At 43.0% G+C, this 24306-nt stretch overlaps 1 protein-coding gene across 1 annotated transcript in view; it reads left to right on the top strand.

Moving 5' to 3' along the window:
* Positions 1 to 24306, top strand: part of WWC2 (WW and C2 domain containing 2) — a 210323-nt gene that overhangs the window by 131959 nt on the left and 54058 nt on the right. The window contains exons 5-9 of the mRNA XM_046648501.1: positions 7269 to 7348; positions 12013 to 12142; positions 15211 to 15357; positions 16405 to 16478; positions 20198 to 20440. Coding sequence (XP_046504457.1) covers positions 7269 to 7348; positions 12013 to 12142; positions 15211 to 15357; positions 16405 to 16478; positions 20198 to 20440 — 674 coding nt within the window. The remainder of the gene's footprint in view (positions 1 to 7268; positions 7349 to 12012; positions 12143 to 15210; positions 15358 to 16404; positions 16479 to 20197; positions 20441 to 24306) is intronic.

Genomic DNA, 24306 nt, shown 5'->3' with positions numbered 1-24306 from the left:
GAATGGGGTCTTCAGAGTAGGTCTCGCTGCAGTTTGAATGGGGTCTTCAGAGTAGGTCTCGTTGACAAGGCGACAGTGAGCAAAGGCTCAACAGAGATGGTGAAGAAGTCACCTAGATGGGGAGGAGTTGGTAAAGGTCCTGATGCTGGAGAAGGTCTGGAATCTTCAAGGAACAATGAGAACTCAAATGCGGCCACGTTAGAGGGAGGGAAGGTGAGAGAGTTAACTTCGGCGATGAAAGGGAGATGTAGCTTGTAGGCCTCGTGACCGCCGTGAAGACTTCGGGTGTTAATCTGAAATAGGACGCCGTGACCAAGTTTCTGTGATGTGTGTTTATTTTTTATCAGTTTAATTGGCATATAGAGATACCCTGGTTTTCAGTTTTGTCTTTGTTAGGAGATGATTTGGTTTTGTGTGTGGGTGATGTTCTACCTTTTCTGTTTTCCATTTGTTGGTTTGCGTTTTTTTAAATCTAACAGCTTTATTGAGAAATAATTCACATACCGTACAATTCACCTATTTAAAATGTACAGTACAATGGGTTTTAGTATATTCAGTTGTAATTTATTATATTTAGTTGTATACCTGTCATCACAATCTAATTTTAGAACCTTTCTGTCTCCCCTAAAAGAAGCCCCGTACCCATTAGCAGTCACTGCCCATTTCCCACACTCTTCTCCTCCACCCTCAAGCCCCAAGCAACCACCAGTTTATTTTCTGTCTCTCTGATTTGCCTGTTCTGGATATTTGTATAAATGGAATCATACAATATGTGATCTTTTGTGTCTGGCTTCTTTCACTTCACATGATGCTTTCAAGATTTATCCATGTGTAGCATGTGTCATTTCATTCCTTTTTATTGCTGAATAATATTCCATCGTACAGATAGAGTACATTTCATTTACCCATTCACCAGTTGGTGGATGTTTGAGTTGTTTTCCCTTTTTGGCCATTTTGAACAGTGTCATGATGAACATTCCTGCGCAAATGTTAGTGTGGACATAAACTTTCATATTTCTTGGGTGAATGCCAAGGAGTGGAATTGCTGGGTCGTGTGGCAACTTATTGGTTTATTTTAACTTCTTGTGGAGATGTAGCATTGACCTTCCATATTTGTATCTATTATTTGTATCTTAAGATAGTGTCTTTCATAAATGTCTCATATAATTTTTCTCAGTGGCTTTTGTTTTGTTATTCCCTTTATATTGTTGTTAAACAAAACTTTGGGTTTTTAAACACAATATTGTATTCAATATCTTGTTTCTGATAACTGAATCCATTTATTAGACATCACACATGGCTCTAATGGCATCTGGGATTCTGTTTTCCTCTATTCTTTAGTAAAATCAAAAATGTTTTCGTTATTAATTCTTTGACTTTCTGGAGCTGATTTCTCATTTTCTTTAAAGATGACTTTAGAGAGGAGGAGGGTGGTGAGGATTTCAGTGAGGTGGAGGCGGTAGTGAAGAGAAAGATTTCCAGAAGGAGCAAGGTGACAGTTGCCCTTTGTTGGCTTGCTTAAGGGGCTCCCGGCCAGACAATGGAAAAAATGGTGCAAAGGGAAGGTGGCCATTAGCAAAATGCCATTTCACTCATTACAGCTTTAACGTCGCTGGCTTCACTTTCAGGGCACACTTACGAAACCTGCCTGTCTTGTGATCCTCCCAAGGTCCACAGGTTCTGGAATTTACTTTTCCTTCATTGTCACCTTCCTTCTCCCCCTTTTAAAATAAAGCTTATTACACACTAGGATTGTGAGAGATGGTCGGAGGCTCTGTGATTTCCAGTCATACTTATCACATTTAATCACAGTATCTTCCTGGTTTTCAGAAATGACTTTAAAATCAATTGAAAATGTCAGTGGCTTTAGTGTAGTCAGTTTAGAAAGCAAGAAATGTGCAAAAGTCCTGGGTCTCTTGCCTCCAATTTGGTGCTCTGGGTTGTGAGATTTGATTCCACAGAAATAGGTCTGTAAAATCAGATGGTTGGCTACAGCTGCAGAAAGTAGCCAGGCTCTAGGGCGTCTGGGCTGTTCATATCTTCAGTTGGGGATGGGATGCAGGAATAATGAAGTTTCTAAGGAAGAATAACAGCCATAGATTTTATTTAGGTTATTGTGCTACAATTCTAGTTTGTCTTTGATCTTACATGTACTGTCATGCCATTAATAGCCAAAACTTTTATAATTGTAGTTAAAAAAAATTCTCCTGGGTTCTAGACTGCTTTCTGCTGCTTAGTAGTGGTGTAACCTTCAGCAGATTACTTATTCTCTTTAGATCTGAGATTCCTCAGCTACAAAATAAGAATTAAAACTGTCTCTACCTAATAGAGTAGTTATAAGGATTGAAAACAGGTATTTATATTTAGCACAATGCCTGGAATACATACAGTGCTCGTGAATTTTAGCTCTCATCATTGCTCCTAGCAGAGTCCACATTGTGCTAAATTTGCAGGTGAGCATTAGCTCATCGTTTAGCTGTGGTCCAAGGACACTTGTTTTTACATCCCGTGTCCTACGTTTGAGGCTAGGTTGGAGAATGGAAGAATAGAAACAGTGATCCTTTAGTAGCTAATCTTGTCAAATGGTTCTCCGAGAAGAAAGGTGGTTGAACGAATTAAGACCTTACTCTTAAAACTAAGAGCAATTGGAAGTAATGTCTGGTTGGAAATAATGTGTTTTCACTTGTCAGTGGAGTAGAATCACACTTTTTCATAGTTAACAAAATAAAATGCAACATTGATATTCAGGAGCTGAGACTCATTCAGGTCATCCACTAAGCAGACTTCCCAAAATAAGAACAGGAGCTTAGAGCCAACTTTAGGTAAAGTAAATAATGTGGAGGAAAAGAAAGCACGGATTAGCTTCCTCCATCATTGTCAGCAAACATACAGTAAACTCTCACTCCCATCACTTAAACAGAGGAGCATCTGAGTTGCCAAAAGTTAACTTAGATTTTAAATGATAATTTTTGGAAAAATTAAATTAGTGTGTCATCACAGTCCAAATAACTTTAAGTAGAAGGCTATTTTCTGTCAATGAAATATACTGATTGTTTAAATTCGGTTGTTCTCAGTGGGCTCAATATTACCATTGTTTGTTTGTTTGTTTTGAGGAAAATTAGCCCTGAGCTAACGTCTGCCACCAATCCTCCTCTTTTTGTTGAGAAAGACAGGCCCTGAGCTAACATCCATGCCCATCTTCCTCTATGTTATATGTGGGATGCCGCCACAGCATGGCTTGATGAGTGGTGCTAGGTCTGCACCCGGGATCCAAACCGGCAAACCCTGGGCCGCCAAAGCAGAGTGCAGGAATTTAACCACTGCGCCACCGGGTCAGCCCCAATATCACCATTGTTTTTATCAACTGTGTTTCCAAAAGTAAAGACAGGTTTCGGCCCAGCTATTTGAGTTGCTATTGATTTTTGGATTAACTGTTTTTTTTTTAAATAAAAATGTTACAGTCTTTTTGGTAAAAAGCTCTTGAGGGTGCGGCCAGAAGTAGAAGTACATGCCGAGTGAGCTCTTGATTGCTGATGGCTCTCTCGACGCGATAACGGTCTAATGCTAAAGGTGAAATGTCTTTATGACACAGTGTGAATGAGCTCATTGCTCCTCATGAATATTAAAGCACCTTCAAAATCCAGTTCAGATATCTCCTCCTCCATGAGGTCAGCCCTCATCCCCAAGCCGTAAGGAATCCTTTCCTCTTTTGAATTCCAAAAGCATTGTTTATACCTCTGTTAGTAGTTATAAATCAGGCCTTGCAACACAATTATTTGTATTTCCTTTTCCCTAATAAAATATAAGTGCCTTAGGATACAGACTGTGAAACATTCAGATAAACTTAACAGATAAATTATTGAATATCTACTATATCCAAATTGTGCCCTTAAGTATGGGTGTTAACATGGGTATTACTCAGCTCCTGTCCGTGTCATTTTATTCCTCGTAGTACCCAGTCTCCCTCTTGGCTTTCTCTCTCTTTTATTCCGTGATGCTCTTTTTTTTTTCCTCCAGTTACTCTTACCACTACTTCGTGGCGTGTTTTGTGTTTTCCTCTAGTAGACTTCTGAATGATGAAGATGCCCAGGCTGTGTTCCTCACTCTCTTCTCTTTTCAGTCTTCTCTCCAGGTGATCTCATTTATTCTTATGCATTTAAAATATCGTCTTTATGTCAGTGACTCCGTTTATGTCTCTAGTCCAGGCACCACTTCTGAACATCAAGGCCACGTATTCCAATTGCATTTGAAGTCTCGTGGGTATCAGAAAAATAAATATCTGAAAGAAAACCCTGGTCTTTCCCCCAAATCTTGTCCCACTCTTTAGGAAAGCACCTTCATGCACCCTACTGGCAAGCCAAAATCCTGGAGGTGATCTTAGGCACATCTTCTCCTTCACTCTCCACTTTGAGTCCGTCACCAAGTCCTGTTGATTCTGCCCCAAAATACATTCTTCCTCTGGGCTCTACTCTCCATAGTGCTGCCTGCACCCGTACCCACAGTGCTGGTGGAATGGCCCCTTTTGGCCCCTCTGGTCTAATGACCACAGAGTCATCACAGTGATGTTTTAAAATCATAAAGCAGAGCATGCTTTCAAATCCCTCCTTGATTCTCATTGTTCGTAGGATAGGTTTTAGAAATCCTCAGCATGGCTTCAAGACTATGTAATCAGGCCTTCTTTTCCAATCCCTTCTCATGCCGCACACCACCTCTGTAATCCAGCAATGCTAGCATTCTTAAATCCAGAGATTTGCTGAGTTTTCCCCTCCCACAGTTTAGGGTTTGTCTGCAAGCTCTGCCTTTTTAAAAAATTATTTTATTTTATTGAGGTTATAATATTTTATAAGATTGTGAAATTCCAGTTGTACATTATTGTTTGTCAGCTGCCATATATATCTGCCTCTTTACCCCTTATACCCACTCCCAAACCCCCTTCCCCTCTGGTAACCACTAATCTGTTCTCTTTGTCCATGTGTTTGTTTATCTTCCACATATGAGTGAAATCATACAGTGTTTGTCTTTCTCTGTCTGGCTTATTTTGCTTAACATAATACATAATTTTGTCTTTTTTTATGGCCGAGTAGTATTCCATTGTGTGTGTGTGTGTGTGTGTGTATATATATATATATACACACACACACACACCACATCTTCTTTATCCATTCATCAGTTGATGGGCACTTGGGTTGCTTCCACATCTTGGCTATTGTGAATAATGCTGCAGTGAACATAGGGGTGCATAAGTCTCTTTGAATTGGTGATTTCAAGTTCTTTGGATGAATACCCAACAGTGGGATAGCTGGGTCATATGGTGTTTCTATTTTTAATTTTTTGAGAAATCTCCATATGGTTTTCCATAGTGGCTGCACCGTTTGTATTCCCACCAGCAGTGCATAAGGGTTCCATTTTCTCCACATCCTCTCCAACATATGTTGTTTTTGTCTTGGTAGTTATAGCCATTCTAACAGTTGTAAGGTGAAAGCTCATTGTAGTTTTGATTTGCATTTCCCTAATGATTAATGATGTTGAACATTTTTTCATATGCCTTTTGGCCATCTGTATATCTTCCTTGGAAAAACATCTGTTCATATCCCCTGCCCATTTTTTGATCAGACTCTTTGTGTTTTTGTTGTTGAGTTGCATGAGTTCTTTATATATTTTGGAAGTTAATCCCTTGTCAGATATGTGATTGACAACTAACCCAGGTGCGCAGATCCGCTGCTGTCTCCTCCTGGATCGCACCAGCTGTTGTGCTTTGTGGGCAGGATCTCCCCACTGGGTCCAAGCCTGGGCTGCTCCCTATCTCCACCACCTCCCTGGGGGTAGTCCTTCCACCTTCAGATGTATCGCTGCACAGGTCTCTCAGGCATCCTGATGTGCAGTGTGAGTATCCTCCACTGATCAGTGAATGTCCATTTTGTTGTAATTCAACAGCGGGAGAGATGAAGGGAGCACTTACGCTGCCACGTTGCTGAGATCCCTGGGCAAATTCGGCCTTTGGAGGACCCCGTTCTACCAAGTGAAGCCCCACTAACCCTCTCAGCTTAAACATCATTTTCTTAGCAAGGCTTTACCCAACCCCTCAGACTAAATTAGATCCTGTTCCCCTTTTATATCTTGAAGTATCCTGAACTTTTCCTTTGTATCACTTGTGGTAATTGGTAAGATTTATTTTATCTGATGATCATTTGCTCAATATATGGCTCCCCCATTGTTCTATTGAGAACCTGTAAGACCTATTCTGTTGTTCTATAAGACCCTATAAGGGCAAAGATCGTGTCTGTTTTGTTCACACTTCAGACCCAGGACCTGACACATGGTGGAGAGTCAGTAAATATTTGAGGAATTGGTAGAATAAATAGGAAATAAAAGTTCAAAAGCACATTGAAATACGGTGTAACAGAATGTGCTTAACACTTAATATATGGAAGTAACTTTCTGATACATGTGAAGACCTTTTGTTTGTGACTAAACCAGGCTTCTGCTGTTTTTCTGATCTATCAGATTTTAGTGTTGTTATTACCAAAGAATGTACTTGGCAACAGGAAAAAAATATTTTTTATCAGTTTGACAACAAATATTTATTCATCACCTACTGTTTGCCTGGTACTGTTCTAGAAGTTCAGGGCACCGCTGGTGGGACGTGGCTTACTTTCTCCTGGGGGACAGACAGGAAACAGGTACAGAGAGGACTTCCGCTCTTGAGAAGTACTGTAAACTACATAGAGAGATGGCAGGAAGAGGGCAGTTACAGTGGTCTTCTTTGAAAAGGCAGTGCGTGAGCCAAGACCTGAGTGAGTAGGAGTCAACTATTGAGTATCTGAAGGAAAGCCTGCCAGGCAGAGGGAACAGCACGTGCGGAAGCACTGAGGCAGCTCCTGCCTGGCATGTTTGAGAAACGGGGTGGCCAGTGGTCCTGGAGCAGAGTGAAGGAAGGGTGAGGACAGAGTCAGAGCCACCTTGGTTTGAAGTTCTGACTCTCTCCTTACTGGCTGTTTATCACAAAATGGAGACAATTGTCATGTCCAGCTCAGAGGAATATTGCTAAATAAGATGATGAAGGTAAATATTAGTGATAATGTACATTATTGGTAATGTAAAAATAATTAATCTACCTTCCATAGAGTTTCTGTCAAGGAGAAACTAGTAGAGTGAATGTTAAACTAATGACTGATTATGTGTTTAATAGTTTACTAATGGATTATCTTTTAAAGCAGTGTTGCTAATTATTTACAAACATTCATATTTACATTGATTTCTCACAAAAGGTTAAAAAGCTGAAGAGAGAGCTCTCACAGATGAAGCAAGAATTGCTCTATAAAGAACAAGGCTTTGAAACATTGCAACAGTGAGTATAAAAATCCTAAAATTGACTTTAGAATAATTCAAAGCCCCCTAACTAAGACGAAGGAAATAAAAGTACTTTACATAAGAGATTTCTCAAAGAAACATAAAGTAAAAAGCTCAAAGCTCTGCACCAAAAAACAAAAAAGCAGTCAACTGACAAACAAGAAACTTGGGAAAATCTATACACTTTGAAAACGTCTGAAGTTTTTAGTAATCATTAGAGATCCAAAGAAGCTAAAGTGAGAAACTTGACTTGTCTCCTGGGCGCCGGCAGCCTGTCTGAGATGGGGGCGTGCAGCCAAGGCAGTAGGTGCAGGGAGCGCGCTCCGCGTTCTGCTCTGGGGCCAGACTCTGAGCTCCACTGCCCTGGGCCCTGGTGGAGGCATCTCTCTGCCCTCCGTCAGCCCCAGGCGTGCCTGGACCGTGGCTGAGCTCGGGAGCAAGTCAGGATCGTGCGCAGAGGAGCTGGGTGAGTTCCTCATTTGCCGGGTTGCCTCCTGCCCTTTCCAGTTATGTACTGAAGTCTGATGGGCCATTGGCATAGCTCTGGGCTGGGCCAGGTGACATGGAAATGTAGATGGCAGAGGGGAGCGGGGCCTGGAAATCCCTGCTGCATTGCCAGCCCCCAGAAGCCGCTGCTGTCACTGCTGATGATGCCCGGCCTAAGTAAGCCCTGACAGGCACACTGAGACTTTCTAGCTCTCACAATTCCCAACACAGGGTCTCTGATGCAAGAGAAGCAGCCGATGGTTTCACAGCCACATGACCACAGAGAGGATCAAAGGCGTTATCCCTTGAAAGGCACGCAGCTGCTTTGTACCTTCCTTCTCCATGATGCAGGGCTCAGTGCCACCCGTTGTGTGCAGTCTTTATGGGGATCTCCCTGATGGGTTTCATGTCCAGGCAGGTTCCTGCTCTTCCCTGCCTCTCCCTCAGCAGCAAGCCAAGGCAGCAGGGCGTTTCCCCATTTACAGATCCTGTATGTTCTCTGGCCAGGCAAACATGAGCTGATGGTTCTGCGTGTTGGATGATGAGCTCCATCTCGGGATACCCAGCCAGGATGCCTGACCACCAGTCACGTGACTTTGGTTTCAGATGTTTGGTTTTGTGACTCACTCTTCCTTTTTGCCTATTCCCCTCATGTAATCCTGACCATGATATTCTGTCAGATGCTCCTCCCGCCCTGGTGGTTCTCAACTGCTTATTAGAATACTCTGAGGAGCTCTTTAAAAAATACCTGTTTCTGGTCTCCACCCCAGGTAGATTTTATGAGATCTCCAGGTGGTTCTTGAGTACAGCTGTGTTCTAAGAAGTTCATCTGGTTGCAGAGCTTGCCTAAAAACTGGGCAGACCTGGGATGACCTAAATGTGTTATTTAGTAATTGTATATCAACATAAAGGAGGGCTTTCTGGTAGGAGTGGAGGGAGAAAACAAACTCTGAAGAGCGCCACAAAATGTTTAGCCATACGTTAAACATTTTTAAGGCACGTGAAATTATAACTCATGTCACCACCCGAGATTAAAGGTTAGCCAAACTTGCTGTTTTTGTTATATTGATGTAACAATGCTGTATTGTTTCAAAGCAGTTTGCTTGCAAGCAGTTTTTATAGGAATCTAAGGCATGTTTAAGAATCTGTCAATAACATTCCACAAGAAAACAATGGACATTTGTTGTGGAAATTTAGGCCTTCTCTTACAATGATTCTAATCCCTTGAACCAAGAGCAGGAGGATATGATATCTAACATCAGAGACATCTCTTGTTGATGTTAACTATAGACAAAATAAAGCTGTTTGCATTCAGATGTTAACCACCATACTAGTAGAACCTTGAATAATGATTGATTGAACCCCGAGACCATACTTTTCAAGAAACCACATTCCTGATACTATAAAGGGACGTTTACTTAGGGTTATGACAGGAAATATATTTCAGGAAAAGATTTAAATAGAATCCCACTGCAGGCTTTTGCAACTTTTCACGTATTCACAATAGAATGGAATATTTTTGTTGAATCTGGAATTATAATGTAATTTAAAGTCAGGCTTCATTTTACCTGGTGTAATAGTTTATGCTGGATGAATGAATGTAGTTTTATGCTCTATGTTATTCATTTCAGTCTCTGGTTCCCAAATTTGACTTTGGCCTAAGCGAGAGTGTTGCTTATGTGTAGATGGATACCAGGAAGGAGCATATTTCTACTTTGCCACCTCCAGTGTTCACTCAAAATTGGAAAATGGGAGGTGATGAAACACCCAGCAAGCCAAAAGTATATGCAGAGTCTGTGAAAGTTTGGCTCTAGGGGCACATATTTTCCAGGGAAAGCATGCAAATGATAATCTCTTCTCTTTCAGAAGAGGCTAAGATATGGGAAAAATTAATTATAGGGCACAAACCAAAACTTTTTAAAAAATTTGTAGGGAAAAATATAAGTGGCATTTCTGAAATTAAGAACAGAAAGCTCAGTACTTTGCTTTAAAAATCAGCACGTAATGCTAATATTTTATTTTATTGTCAGGGTCAAATGAGAGAAAAGTTGGGAGATGAAAAGTGGAGGAGAAAAAGGAGAAACTCGGAGGAAAAGGAAAAAAGCAACATTTAAAAGTAGAGAGGTTGACAGGAGGCAAAAGAAAGGGAAAAAAGGCCAAAAAGGGTTCCGTGGCGCACGCTGCGCTGGGATGGCTCATTCTTGTCGTTTTTAACTTGTGATTGAGCAGTGGATAGCCAAGAAGTTTTTGTCTATTTTTAAAGCTCTCTGCAGTTTAAATTAGCAGCCTGAAGTAATCCTGCTTTTATTTTCAAATGTTATGGTTGATTTCTGAATTAAACATTTGTTTTACTGTTAAATTCTGCAGGTTTTACACAAATAGGAAGAAATTACTTGGGCTCCAGCGATTTATTTTGACAGAGTTTGAGATGCCTATATTACTAGCTATTTCATAAAATCTCACCAATTTATTTTTTTTAATTAAAATAAGCCTTTTGCCTCAACTAAGTTGGTAGATATAATACTTCAGGGGGCCAACAATTTCACTGACAAATGCCTTCCCAAATAAATGGAATTAACCCATATTCAAAGTACTTCCAGTGTTCTTATCAAATATTATAAATCTAATAGTCGTAAGAGCCCCAAGCCCAGGCCTATGAGGCTAGTCGCCCTACAAGCAGAGTGTTTCTGCAAATTTAGCCCCTGAATTGGCCTCGGTTTCTTCATTTGGAGGAAGTGTGACTCGTAGATCTCCAGGGTCCCTTCCCACCCTGAACACTTGGTGTGTGTGTGTTTAATTCAGTGACTCCATTCGTCGTACTTTATTATCGAATGACCTTATGATGAAATTTATTTTTTAGATTCTTTAAGGCTTTAATTGCTTGTTCAGCAGCATAAAATATTTAGTAAAATAGTGCTTGGGGTAATATGTTATCTACAAACTGCACTTGTTTGAGTAAATTTTGCTTGGAAGAGTGAAAAAGACGGCATTGTTTTGGTCTTTTTTTCAGATTATACCCTTCACATTAGAATAAATATAAATTATTAAATGTTTTAAACCAAATGAGCTCAGAGCCAGTTTTCTGTGATTTAATAGGTGCCATTTCTCTAGAGAGTCTGTGGATTAGACCAAGAATCTGTCCAAGAATGTGTATTTGTCTGTGGATGAGACCAAGAATCTGTCTGAGAGTGAGAGTTGTGGGCTGGCGGGCAGAGGCTGAGTCATGTGTTCCTCCAGTGAAGCCCCAGTCGTTCGTAAGGAACCTTGGGCATAGGTGGCTAGGAAGAACCAGCAGAGGGATGTGAAGAAATTGTTGAACTATTTTTTAGAAAGAATTAGGTAATTTGGTTAGGCCCTTCAAACACAAAGAATTTGGTTACATGAGATCCTCTGACATAGGGTGACCATGTGAACTGTAAGGACATTTGGTGAGCAGATCTGCAGAGGAAATAAATTAGCTCATAGAGAAGCTCTTTATTCAATGTTGGTAGACAAATGAACATATCTGTCCGTCTGCCTTGTTCCTAGATTTGGACTCATTCAGCAAGGCAAGCAATTTTATCTTGACTCACAACTGTCATAAAAATAGAATAAATACTTTCCATATATTTAAAAAGAAATAAGAAACTAACCACACAGTCCAATATTGTAGGATATGCATTAGTATAAGTAATAATCACTACCATTTATGAAAGGCCTACCAAGCCCTGGGCCCTGTGCTGGGTTTGCACAGACATCGTGGCATGTAAACTTCGGCGGCATGGATGAGTCCTGTAGTTCTGTGGTTGTCTGGTTGATTGGCATTTCTGTCCTTCTGCTAAATCGTCTCCCTGCGTCCTTAACCTTTCTCAGGGTGGAGCTCAGGATCAGCATGTGATGAGGTTTGAGTTCAGTGGGATCACCCAGGCAGACTGAAGACAAAAGGCTGAGCCTGAAAATGGTTAGAAACAGACTGGATGTGAGGTGGGGGATGGGAAAAGTCATAGCTAGAAGTGATTAGAAGAGAAAGGAGGAGAAACGGCTTGAAGGGATGATACTGGCATGTGAGTCAAGTAATAAAACAATCAGGACTAAGACAGCCCAGAAACCAATTCCTGCTGGTTTGTTTTTTTAACTTGTACTATCGTTCTTTAATTTCTTTTCTTTTCTTCTTTTTCTTTTTTTTTCTTTTAACAGAATTGATAAAAAAATGTCTGGAGGCCAGAGCGGCTATGAGCTCAGTGAAGCCAAAGCCATTCTAACTGAGCTGAAATCTATCAGAAAGGCCATCAGCTCCGGAGAGAAAGAGAAACAAGATCTGATGCACGTATGTTATGGAGCATTTTGTTAAGTCAGACAGCTACCTTCTGGGGCCCTGGAAACTCTCCTTGAGGCCGAAGTTCTCCACCAGAGTCTGGATGGCCCTTTGTCACACCCGCCTAATTCATAGAGAACTTGGTCCCGTAGGAAACTGTTACAGGCACTAAGGCAGTTGGCTGCAATGGAGGAAAACAGATTGGTTCCAGGGTTCTGATATGTTTATTTGAAGGCAGGCTTTAGATGGCCTTTAAGACACAGGGTGGTGGATCCCAGAGCCCATATAAGGAGATTAGCATCCTGGCGCACCCTGCAACTCACTGAAAACTTCATGTGGAAGCCAGATCAGCAGGGTTATCAAAACCAGTGGTCCTCAGCCCCGGGTACATAAAGGGTATGTCACCTGTCACCAGTAAGTAGAGGATATGCCTTGAGGAGTGTGGGGAGGGTATGTGAGGAGCTTAGAAAAGCTTTTCCCCACCCCAGGTGATCGGAGGTGCTAGCTAGGGGTTGGGTGGGGAGTGTTGACCCAGCAAGGGGCTATCTGTATAGTCACCTGAGGAAAGCTGCTAATGGCAGTGGATCCCCTCATTACACCTGTGCAGTCCTCAGCTTACGGGGCTTAGCTCCCAGTGACGCAGCCTTGTGTGCAGAAAAAAACAACCATTCAGTGATCAGTATTCTGCATTTTGAATATCTATATTTAGCGGATACAGTCAGTTTTTCAAGAGTGTATCTCTTCCTCCTCCTCTCTTCCCTCCAGCCCATAATTATCACAAGTGCTGAGAATTCTTTGTATTTCAGATATTTGAAGTTCTTTACTTAGCCGAGTAAGGTTTTAGTCTGTCTTTGGGAAAATGTTAGAGCCAGTAGTGGTGTTTGCGTTCTTAATAGAACCTCTACATTTAAGTGCAATATTCAGCTATTTCATGTCAGTTTTCAAAATGCTAGTTGAATATAGGTAAATATTCCTGAACCCATATAATTTTGCATTGGAGGAATTTTTAAATAACTTGTAAGAAGAGATCAAATTGAAAAGATAACAGTAATAATAGCAAATATTTATAAGTACCGACTGCCAGGCAGTCTTCTGCCTGCCTTGCATCGGAATAGTTATTTAATTCTCCCAAGAACCCTAAAGATAGGCACTGTTATTATCCTCAACCTACAGACAAGGAAATTGCAATACAGAAAAGTTAAATAACTTAAAGTCACACAGCTGGTAAGTGGCAGGACTGGGTTCAAACCCAGGCATTCTTGCTCCAGAATACAGTCGTATGTCACTTAATGGCGTCGTTAGGTGATTTCGTCCCTGTGCGAACAGCACAGGGTGCCCTTACAGAAACCTCAGTGGCACAGCCTACTCCACACCTAGGCTATGTGGTACTAATCTTATGGGACCACCGTCGGATACGTGGTCCCTTCTTGACTGAAACGTCGTCATGTGGCACATGACTGTGTGTGGTTTTAACATATACAAAACTTGGATATATTTTGATTTTGTTCCACGATGATCTTGCTGATTAAATCAGTAATTCCTGAAAGGTGCATAATAGTTCCTTTGAAAAAAGTTAATAGAACTTGAACAAATTTATATTGGAACTTCATAATTCACCAATTTTAGATCATCTTTGATTTTTCCTATAAATTTTAGATTTATACAAAGGCCAGATTAAATTAAAAGATTAGGTTCCTTTTCAATTACAAAAGCATATAAAATAATTATTAGATACAGAAATGAACAATAGAGCTGAGAGAGACATTAGATATCTTCTTGACTTTCAAACCTCTGACCATGACCCACAGTAAGAAGTATATTTTACATCAAAACCCAGTAAAACACAAATGTCTTTACCTGTAGATACATACACACACACAAACGCACAAAACAAATTTCACAGAAATATGCCTGCTCTTAATACTAGTAACGCACTCTGATTTCATTTTATAGTCTCTTCTATTTCATTAAAGAACATACTAGTCCTGACCTGCTAAATTGATTGAGTGCATTGTCATCACAGATAGGTTTGAAAAATACTAATCTTTTCATTACACAGATGAAAAAGTAGCAAATACTTGCCTAAGATCACTGATGGTTTTCTTTTCTGTAATATATTATTTAATGTGGCCATTTAAGTTTTATCCCTCTTGTATATACATTTTTGTATCAATATCCCTTTGAAAGAAAATAAAGAAGGTTAGGTAAAAAACCAAATATCAGATCTCTTGATATTTCTACTTCCTTATCATGAGAATTGTAAACATCAGAATTAAATCCTGACTCTTCTTAAAGTTGATAATAGTAAGTTTCTTACCATTTTTATTAGTGTTTTTTTAGGAGGTTTTTGGGTAGCAATTTAGATGAGTTCTTTTCCTTTTGAATGTGCCTGCTCACATCCTCCCTCTAAAGTAAATTCAGTCTGTTAGAGTTGGGTGCAGACAGTGGGCACACTCACTCTTGATTATTCACTTTACAAACCACACGGATCGCTAGAGGCAGCGCCATGCAGTCGACGGACAGACGGGCTCGGACTCACTGCTGGGACTGCAACTTCTGGGCTTCGGTTTCCTAATCTCTAACATTGTTGTGAGCCAAGAATCTCTTGGGTCCCATCCAGATGTACAGTGGCATAATTGTAGAAGTCTTCTAAGTAGGAAGTTTTCTTGCCATAACCAAAAGGAGATTGCACTATAGGTGTTCCGTGTTTCCATAATTTCTACTGCATAAAATGAGTAGTTCTTTTTCAAATAGAGACTTATTTTCAATGGAATTTTAAAAATAAGAATTACATGTATTAAATGTGAAGATACCCTTATTCACAGACTGAATAATTCCCAGGCTGTCTTGGGAAAGGTAAGATGCCCTGTTTAGTATGATCTCACATACTTCCAAAAGTCGTGTGTATGTGCAAAATTATATTCTACTCTTGTTTTTTCAATAATTTAAAGTGATAAGGACCTACTAAAATAATTGTTTTTTCCATTGAGATTAGCTCTTTCCATTTAATTTTCCCCGGTGGGGAAGTTTTGCCCTCTTACACGTTCAGCCTTCTGAAGCCCTTTGTATTTCCTGAACAGAGTCTTGCTAAGCTGCAGGAGCGGTTTCATTTGGATCAGAGCATTGGCAGATCTGAGCCCGACCTGAGATCCAGTCCTGTGAACTCTCATTTATCTCTTTCCAGACAGACCCTTGATGCCGGGTCACAAACAAGCATTTCGGGAGATGTAAGTTATCCATGTGGAAGGGCTGGCCCCAGCGCCGTCCTTGATGGGCCTCGATTACAATATGGATGGCAAATGGAACAGGAGGTGGATAGGTGCTTTGAATCCCTGCAGTGTACATTCAGTATTTCATGCTTATACGATTGGTTTTAAAAATCATAGCCTTATCTTTTCTGGCTAGGTGCCAAGCATATCAAGATTTGTCCATAGGAATACCTTTGTTCAAATATTCTCATGCTGTATTTATTCAGAAACACTATTGAGAGGCTAGAGACACGTGAGAATTTAAGTTTTTCCCATAAAGTTTAGAGTCATGGAAATTTAGGTCCTTTCCTATAAACATTAAGGCTAAACAGAAACATAAAAATATGTCTTTAAAAACTAACAAAAAAACTTGTTTTTGTAAATCTGAAGTTGTTTATTAAAATGTTTAATGTATGGTTTATACCTGGCATTCAAAAGTATTTAATGTGGCTTAAATATTATTAACTATTTTACATTCTCCCGTTTTGGGACCATTAGCAGCTATTTACTTTCCAGTAAGTTCCCAGTTTTTTTTCATATTCTCCTATGCTTCTTGAATTCTGTGCCTTGAAAGTTAAAACAGGTAGAGATCAACAGTAGGTCTTACCTATTTGAAAAATTATTTCTTGAAGTTATTTAGTTTATATTTTATGCATTTGAAAGCTAAATGATGGAAACTTTGGCTCATAGAGACAAGGAAATTAGTTCCAGTTCATAAATTTTATTGACCTGTACACCCCTCATAAACTCTTAGAAACCAGAAACGTTTACCTGATATTTTTTATCTTGAATTTAATGTGTGGAGAAAATGGTGTTAAAGTCTTTGAAAAGCAGACAAGCTTGAATTAAGAAGAAATGCGTTGCCCCTACTGAGACTGGAAAGTAAGTGCCTGTTTCGACTGGTGTTCCCAATTTCAGTACCATCTTCTTCAGCTTTTCAATTACTTGTACTTTCGAGAAACAAAAGCAGTTTACCTTCATTCATTAGCAGAGTTAATTGACTTTTTCCCTTTTGTTTTTTACTAGGTCGGAATGAGAAGCAGATCAAATTTAGCTGAAAAGGTCAGGCTGAGCCTACAGTATGAAGAAGCCAAAAGAAGGTAACAACAGGGGTGTGGTTTGTCCAGTGGTCGGCGGGCTTACACAGGATTTTCTTTTCCAGAATTAATCTTTGCTCCTAGAGTGACATCTGCTGGGCGCTCCCCACGAGTTCTCACCAAGGCTACCCTTCTGTTTTTTAGAATGTAAGGTTTTCAGAGTCTCCTCTCTGCTCCCTGTCTCTTCCTTTCCCCCTCCCCTCAAAGCTGAAGAACAAGGAAAATTAATGAGAAGTGTGGCAATGAAATTGTCCGCTTCTCTTCTGAAAGAAAGAAGCTTTGAGCTTCTACAAGACTTTCAACCAAAAGTGAGAAGGTTGGTTTCTCAGGTAGAAACGATGCAGTGGCTCAGGTACAGGACTTGACAGCAGTTGAGCAGCTCTAAGGTAAATAGCTTTAAGCGTGTTCCTTCGCTTTGGAGGGAAGACCGCCTGCTAATGTCCTGGAGGATGCTGGGGTGTCTGTGCCAGTGACTTACTACAGGGAGAAGGCAGAGGGAGTCTTACTTCTCTCCTTTGCCTCATGGACTCCTGGTAAACGCTGTGCTGTCTTCTTACCTGTGGCTCGGCTTGGGTAAAGCGTAGGAGGCTTCACTACCCTGTCTGGTAGGCAGACTCGACTTGTTTTCATAATATAGGACACTTTGCTTATCTTGAGAGAGAAGGTCATACCAATACACTTGATTTCATTATTTTCCTTATATCATTTAAGAAGACACTGAGGAAAAAACTATTCTCCTCCTGTGGGGGCCGGAGAAGTTTATCCTGCTCCTCCTCAGGAGCATGGAAAGCCCAGCTGAGCGCCTGCTAGAGTGCTACGGTTTCCTACCAATAAGGAAGACCATCAGATAGACCTCGAAGCATATCTGTGATTACTGGTGGTGATGATAATTTCGAAGTAATTGGCCAAAGTTCTTAGAGGTTATCTGGCTTTAACAAAGTAATTGCTTGGTCTGCCTAAATACAATATTTGCCTCTGTGTAGCGTCTTAGTAATATTGCTTGGTTCTTTGATTTACTGAGAGAACCCCAAGCTGTGTTCCACGAATTATTAACCGTGTGAGCTTGAGCAAGTCCCTCAGTCTCTCTGAACAGCATTTTGCGCAGCTAATTTGAATGCCTATCAGTTTTCCCAAGCAGATTGTAAATTGCCTGAGGTTAGGAAGAATTTTGTATACTTTATTGGCTGCTTCTCAGTGCCCAGCCAAGTGCCTTACCCTCAATAAGGATTGGAGATTGCTTTGTGGTTTCGTCACCTGGGGTGTGGAAGCCGCTGGTGGATGCTGTTTGTGGCCCTTCTGGCTGTGAGTACGCCAGCCCTTCAGCAGCCAGAACTCCTGGGTTCTGCTGTAAACAAAAGCCCAGGATTTGTGTCTGGTTCTCTGAAGGAGAACAGCAGTCACTCAGAGCGAATCTTGGAGAGCCAGGCCCCATGCCCCTAGGTTCTTTGGGACTTGACACCACTTCCCCTGGATCAGCTTGAGTGCAGGGGTTTTTTTGTTTTGTTTTTTGGTGAAGAAGATTGGCCCTGAGCTAACATCTGCTGCCAGTCTTCCACTTTTTTCTTGAAGAATGTTGTCCCTGAGCTAACATCTGTGCCAGTCTTCTTCTATTTTGTATGTGGGACACTCCCACAGCATGGCTTGATGAGCAGTTTGTAGATCCATGCCCAGGATCCGAACCCTTGAACCCCAGGCCGCTGAAGCGGAGCATGTGAACTTAACCACTATGCCACTGGGCTGGCCCCAGCTTGAGCTTTTGCTTTGCTTTGGCTACTAACAGTTCAGTCCATCGGGAGCTCACAGGGTATTTCTCTTCCTCAGTGTTCCCGGAAACCTTTACATTTTGTTCCTCAGAATTGGTGTGCCCTTTCCAAGGAAGACTGAACACCTACCTAATGCTTGGTCACACCAGTAATAGGTGCCTTTCTCTCTTTCCTTACCTTGCTGCTCCCGGTTCACTAGGTTAACTCAGTCACATCCAACATGCGGGTTCTTTCCCATTTGGTTGCACTGCTGTTCTTTTACTGTTGGGGTTTTGTTTTAAAGATGAGCAGGTAAATCTCAAGGGTTTATGCATATGCTGAAGATGCTTTCTCTTGCTCAATTCTGAATAAGAGGCGGGTTTTGTTTCTCTGAAACCTGTTTGCTCCTCCAGCCTTTGTTTTTTGTGCTTAATGAAGCTAATAATATCATGCTTATTTAGCAATTTGATGATTAATTTTCCAGTACGTTGAGACAGTCGTTTATGGTTTTGTGGTTAAAGCTGAAGAACGACTGATGTTACATCTATCATAAGTGCAGACGGCAGGTGAAAATCAGAAGTGCGTTGTATACACAGTGCCATTTAAGACGGCAGTTTTATTTTTAACTAAAACAAGAAACTTACGGCACACGAATGTGGAACTACTTCCATCTTTGTCCTGATAATGTTTTTCTTCATGTTTTTTCCTCCCTTCTACAACTTCTTCCATCAAAAGGAAAAAAAAATTCCCCCCTTTCTCTTTTTCCTGTTCCTGTGTGTGCTGTAACAAGATCCAAAGGAATCAGCTGACATTTTTTATAAGGATATGGATTCCTTGTGCCAGCATCAGTTGTATTCTTAGCTTACCTTGATCTTGTGCTTATGGTCAAAACAGCCACGTGCCGTGTACCTCTTGAACAGTTCTGATTGTCCTCTCAGTGCCACAGAGCAAGTTATTTCATTCAGTGGTGAGAACATTCTAACTGAATTGGGAGTTAACGTTACCGTTTGGTGTGAAGCCCTGGATGCAGTGAAAGCTGGGGTCGGGTGAAATTACGACGCCAGGGAGCTTTCCCTTTGCTGCCTTCTGCCCCTCGTCCCATCCCTGCCCCCTGACTGCAGCACGTGCTGTCACTCTAGAGGGGCCACTTCAGCTGCCTGTGCTGCTGCAGGTCCACCAGCACTGCCTGCTTCTGTGCAGCCAGATGACTGTAGGCAGAGGAGAACCAGGTCGAATGCAGTAATGTCCACAGTGCTGGCTCAGTGAGCTCAGTAAACGGTGTAGACACCGATCCAGGCCCTGACAAGGCCAAGACTTCTCCATGCACAGCTTAAGGGGAACGGGGGTGAGGAAGCCAAGCCCCGCGCCCTGGTCCTGGGCCATGGTGGAGCTTGATGGACTGACTGTTTTAATCCTGGTGAGCCCAGCCACTGCTCTCCTTTCTCCCTCTTCCTTCCCTGACTGGCTAATGCCCTAGCTGCTGCCCAGCCTCTCCTGGGGACTGCCATGTTACTAAGGGACAGTGTTGTTATGCAGGGGAACAGAATCTGTAATGATAACATTTCAGGCATTGCTCACCTTGGTTTTCTTCAAAGGGCAGCCCTCCAAGTCCCCTCCCGTCCTCTCCCGTCCCCTCACACAGGCAGTCACACATCAGGCTGACCTGCCTGTGGCTCGCAGAGCGCTGTGCTGTCTCGGCCTCTTTGTCCTTTGACCGTCACCCTTTTTTCAGACAGGTGGGGGTGCTTCCTCTTACCGTAAAGGTGGGGAAAGTGAAGCAGGTGACAGCTGAGTGTAGAGCCAGGCCCAGATGGGAGAGTGGCGCTGCTGCTCCTCCTTGGCCTCGTTCCAGGTGGTCAGCCCTCTCCGGGGAAGCTCGCGGGGGAAAGTCAGCATGTGCACCCCACACCCAGCCCGGTTTGTGTTTTCCCTCTCGTGGGAGATCTAAGTATGTGCACGCCTCTTTTATCTCTGTTTTAGTATGGCCAACTTAAAAATTGAATTGTCGAAGTTGGACAGTGAGGCCTGGCCTGGGGCGCTGGATGTTGAGAAGGAGAAGCTGATGCTGATTAATGAGAAGGAGGAGCTTTTGAAGGAGCTTCAGTTCGTCACTCCACAGAAACGCACTCAGGATGAACTGGAACACCTGGAAGCCGAGAGGCAGCGGCTGGAGGAGGAGCTGCTGTTGGTGAGGGGTGCGCCCAGCCGGGCTCTGGCCCAGAGGTTCGTTTCTGCCCTGGGGACACGACTGGTGAAACCTTGTGGGTGTGGCTTAGCTGTGCCTGGAGGCCAGTTCCCCTGGTCTCTGGAGATCTCAGTGGCATCTCAGCGGACTGAGAACCAGCACAGAGGACTTCCTCTGACCCTCCTCGTGTCCCTCAGTGTCCGCTCCTCTGTGTGTGTGAGGAACGTGGAAATGCTGGGACAGATGCTGAGTAACTAAGGAATGTTGACTTAAAGCCGGGAATGAAGTGCATCCTTGACGGAGTCAGATAACAATAGCTATCAACTGCCAAGCTCTGATAAGAAGGATTATCTGGGCTGTGGCAGCAACTGAAGCTTCCTATCCAGGGTTTTATTACTCACAAGAATGCAAAAGTTTATTGCTTTCCATTTCACAAGGAAAAGACAGCTTGCTCCCTTTGAGATCTTAACAGGTCACAAAATGTTCACTTGGGTTTTTGTTTGTCAGTTGAAACCCTCCTCTGACGTAGGTGAAATGTAAAGAAAAATATTTTAAGCAATTCCTGATCTTTCCGTGGGAAGGCGTAAATTGATTATCTAATCTGAATATCCAGTTGTGTAAGCAGAGCAGCTGGAATATTGTGCTGGGGAAGGTCAGTCTGTCAGTCTGGCATGCACGCGTCTGCATAGGAGCCCTGAGTGCAGGCCTTGCTGACTGGTACGGGCAGACCCCTCTCTTAGCCATAGGCCAGGTAACCCTTTAGAACCATGGCACATCCATCCTTTAGGCCAGCGAGTATCAGGGGCTGTGCCTGTCTCAGGATGACGGAACAGAAATTCCATTCGTATAATTCCAAGTGGCCTAGAAGTAAGTTTAAAATGCCCAGCCATAATCCAATTGCTTTTATTTTTTTTAACTTCTTGGCTTCTTGTCTTCTAATTCCTTGTCCTCTATAATGTTTAAGGTTGAGTGTCTACAAAATACCAAAATCTTTGAAAAGTGTGATGGGGGCAGGGGGAGGGAAAAAGCCTCGACGTTCCTGGTTGGTTGTAGCCTGTGGACTTGCCTACCCTGAGTTTAACCATCTGGGGGAGGTCACTTCTGTGAGTTAAAACGTTGATGGAGATGGTGCGTAGCTTCACCATCCCAGCTTCAGGGAGCCTGGGAAGGATCAGCCGGGAAGGCCTCTGCAGGTGACCTTCGTATAGCATCCTTGGTAGTTCACAGTGCCCCGCCTGCCCTACTTTCCTTCCCCTGCTGCGCTCACATCTTTGTCTGGTGCTGCTGCCTGAAGGCTCAGCCTAAAGGTAGGTGTGAGCAAGGCTGGCCAGGGCAGGATCCATCAACAAAGACCAAAAGGAGCAAAAAGGTGGGCTGAGAAGGCCGCATTCGTTGTTTTCCGGAATGACCTTGATGTCCTCAGGGTCTGTGTTTGCGTATCTTAAATTTCTAGGATAAAAGTTTGGCAGTGATCAGTAAATATGATGAAGTGGGTAGCTTCGTGTGGCCCATGAAGAAAACACCAGTGATATTTTGTGTATTATGTAGCACTTAATAAATGTCATATAATCACACGGGTCCGCCAGGCTGCGTCCATCTCAGCTTTCTGCTTTGTGGTATGCGACTCTGGGAAGGGCCCATGAGCAGACTTTAGATTTGTTCTGTGATGGAGTAAACAGGCGTGCGTTTGTTTGTTTGAATCAGTTTTGCAGGCGTGATGTCTTGTCTTTTTTATTAGGGCTAGAGCTTCAAAAATGACGAATGAAGTAAGATGAAAAATACCGTTTGTTCCTCAGTGCCTAGACTGCGGCCTTTATACTTCTCTAGGCACGCACATAATCCCTGTCATCATTCCAGCAGAAACAGTGGGTTTGAACTCAGCAGGAGGACAAGCTGTAAAATACTTAGCTATCGAGTGAAAGCCGGCCGTGGGGTTTGGGCCATTTGGGGAGTGAGTGGTCTCGTGTCCCTCTGATTTGTGCTTCCTGCATGGCCCCATCCCTCACACTGGGTGTTAGCAGGAAGGGAAATGTGTATGTTTTATGTTTGCAATATGCTGACTCTTCCGAGTCATTTGGAAGAGTCAAGTCATCAGCATTACAAAAAGTGAGCCGTGATTTCCTTTCCCTTGTCCGTGGCCAGAAGCAGAAGCAAATCCCCAGAATCAGGCTGTTGTGTAAGGTTGAGGGGCTTATACTTTCCTGCTTTAGTGACTTCAGCTTTTCTGCCTGCTTTCCTTGGACACAAAACGGCCCAGTATTTCACATGTCCAAGGAGCCGAGCCAGCTGCCGGGTGAGCTCTGGGTCCTCTGTTTCCCTGGTAAACACAACCCCATATGGCTTCAGGGTTTGTTGTTAATGCTTTTACTTTACTCCCCTGCATTCTCTCACCTTGTCTTACTCTTCAGCCTTCACGCTTTCTTCCTACTACGTGGATGTGTTTCTGCTCCGCTTACTGGTGCTGTTGAACGAAACAGGGGGTCGTGGAAGGCAAGACAGTGCCTCTGCAAGCTGTGTGTTTTCTCCTGTAAAAGCTGGCGGTGGGGAGACGCTTCTGGGAAACAGCTTTCACCCTGGGAAACTGGATTTCATCACAGAACCAGTTGTGCTTCACCGACGCCAAATCTCTCAGTTTCTTCTTGCTACCTGTGCAGCCATCGAGGAAGCTGCTTGCCGAATTCCCCCAAGTTTTCTTGTTTTCCGTTTATATCGTGGGTTTCCCATTGTTTCAGGAGTGGCCTCAGGCAAGATTCTGAGTCGTTACTGAATTGTGGTCTCTGAAGAGCTACGCTCACATGAATTTTCAGCCACTGAGTGTGATCCTAGAGCTCTGCAGCTACGTGCCTGCCAGCGCTGTCCGCGGTGTCACCAACTCGCCCGGCAGCAGTGACTGAGCTCGCCACCTAGTGGTCGCAGAGCCCGGGAGAAGAGAGCTGCTCCCTGTGAGGGATCATTGGCGAAGAGAAATTGCTCTCAAATGAGAGTCGTGCAGTGTAGGCTTCCTACACATCTTTCATGTGCTTTCGGTGCACTCATTGAAATGCCTCAACTCTGTGCCTGTCTGCAGCTGATGAGCGCTTGTCACTGCTCCTTATTTCCTCACAAATTTTAGGGGTTTTGTCTTAATCTTGCCAAGATGTCTTATTTGTTTCTTAATTATATGAATGTTTTCTTCACTGATTCTGAAAAGATTTTTACAGCAAGTGGGTGAGGGTATGAGTGTCATTTTTTAGTGGGAAAGGGACTTCTTAGTTCCATAGCTGACATGGAATTTTCCCCAAGTGGGAAGTTCTGAGTGGTGTGAATCAGGAGAGAACAGCCAGTGCCTCTCTCCTGAGGGCACCAACCGCAGAGGTAGGAGGGTGTGAAGACCCTGCTGCTGAAGGGATGGTGCGGGGCAGCAGGACCGGTGGGAGGAGTCTTCTCGGGGCCAGTTGTACAGACCCTGTCTCGCCCAGGAGGACTAGAAGGACAGAGCTTGAGAAGGGCTTAGAGACAGGGACGCTCCCTCTCGAGGGGCTGATGTCTGAGCAAGTTCTCCTAATCCCTGGTCCCGAGGACGCGGAGGAGGTCGCTTCCCACGAAGGACACCTGGAATCTGAGGAGGACTTCGGCCCCCACGAGGAGAGGCTTTGGTGATTCCATCAGAGACAGGAGTGGAACCCTTGACCAAGGATAGCGACAGCCACCCGGCCAGAAGGGATTCTGTGACCCTCCAATGCCTTCTTTATGCTTCTCTCAATGAAGATGTTACCCAGACTCCTGCCGAGGGGGATGCTGGGGCCGGGCCCGGCTCTTCAGATAGCCTGGGTAGAAGAGGGAGGAAGAGCTGATGGGTGTCTGCCGGGAGCTTTGGGTCTGACTGGGACATGCGAGCAGGAACGCAAAAGGCGGGCTCAGTGGC

The sequence above is a fragment of the Equus quagga genome, chromosome 22 (assembly GCF_021613505.1).
Source record: "Equus quagga isolate Etosha38 chromosome 22, UCLA_HA_Equagga_1.0, whole genome shotgun sequence".
Classification (NCBI taxonomy): domain Eukaryota; kingdom Metazoa; phylum Chordata; class Mammalia; order Perissodactyla; family Equidae; genus Equus; species Equus quagga.
Note: the sequence above shows the minus strand (reverse complement) of the source record. Positions and strands in the feature narration are given on the sequence as shown.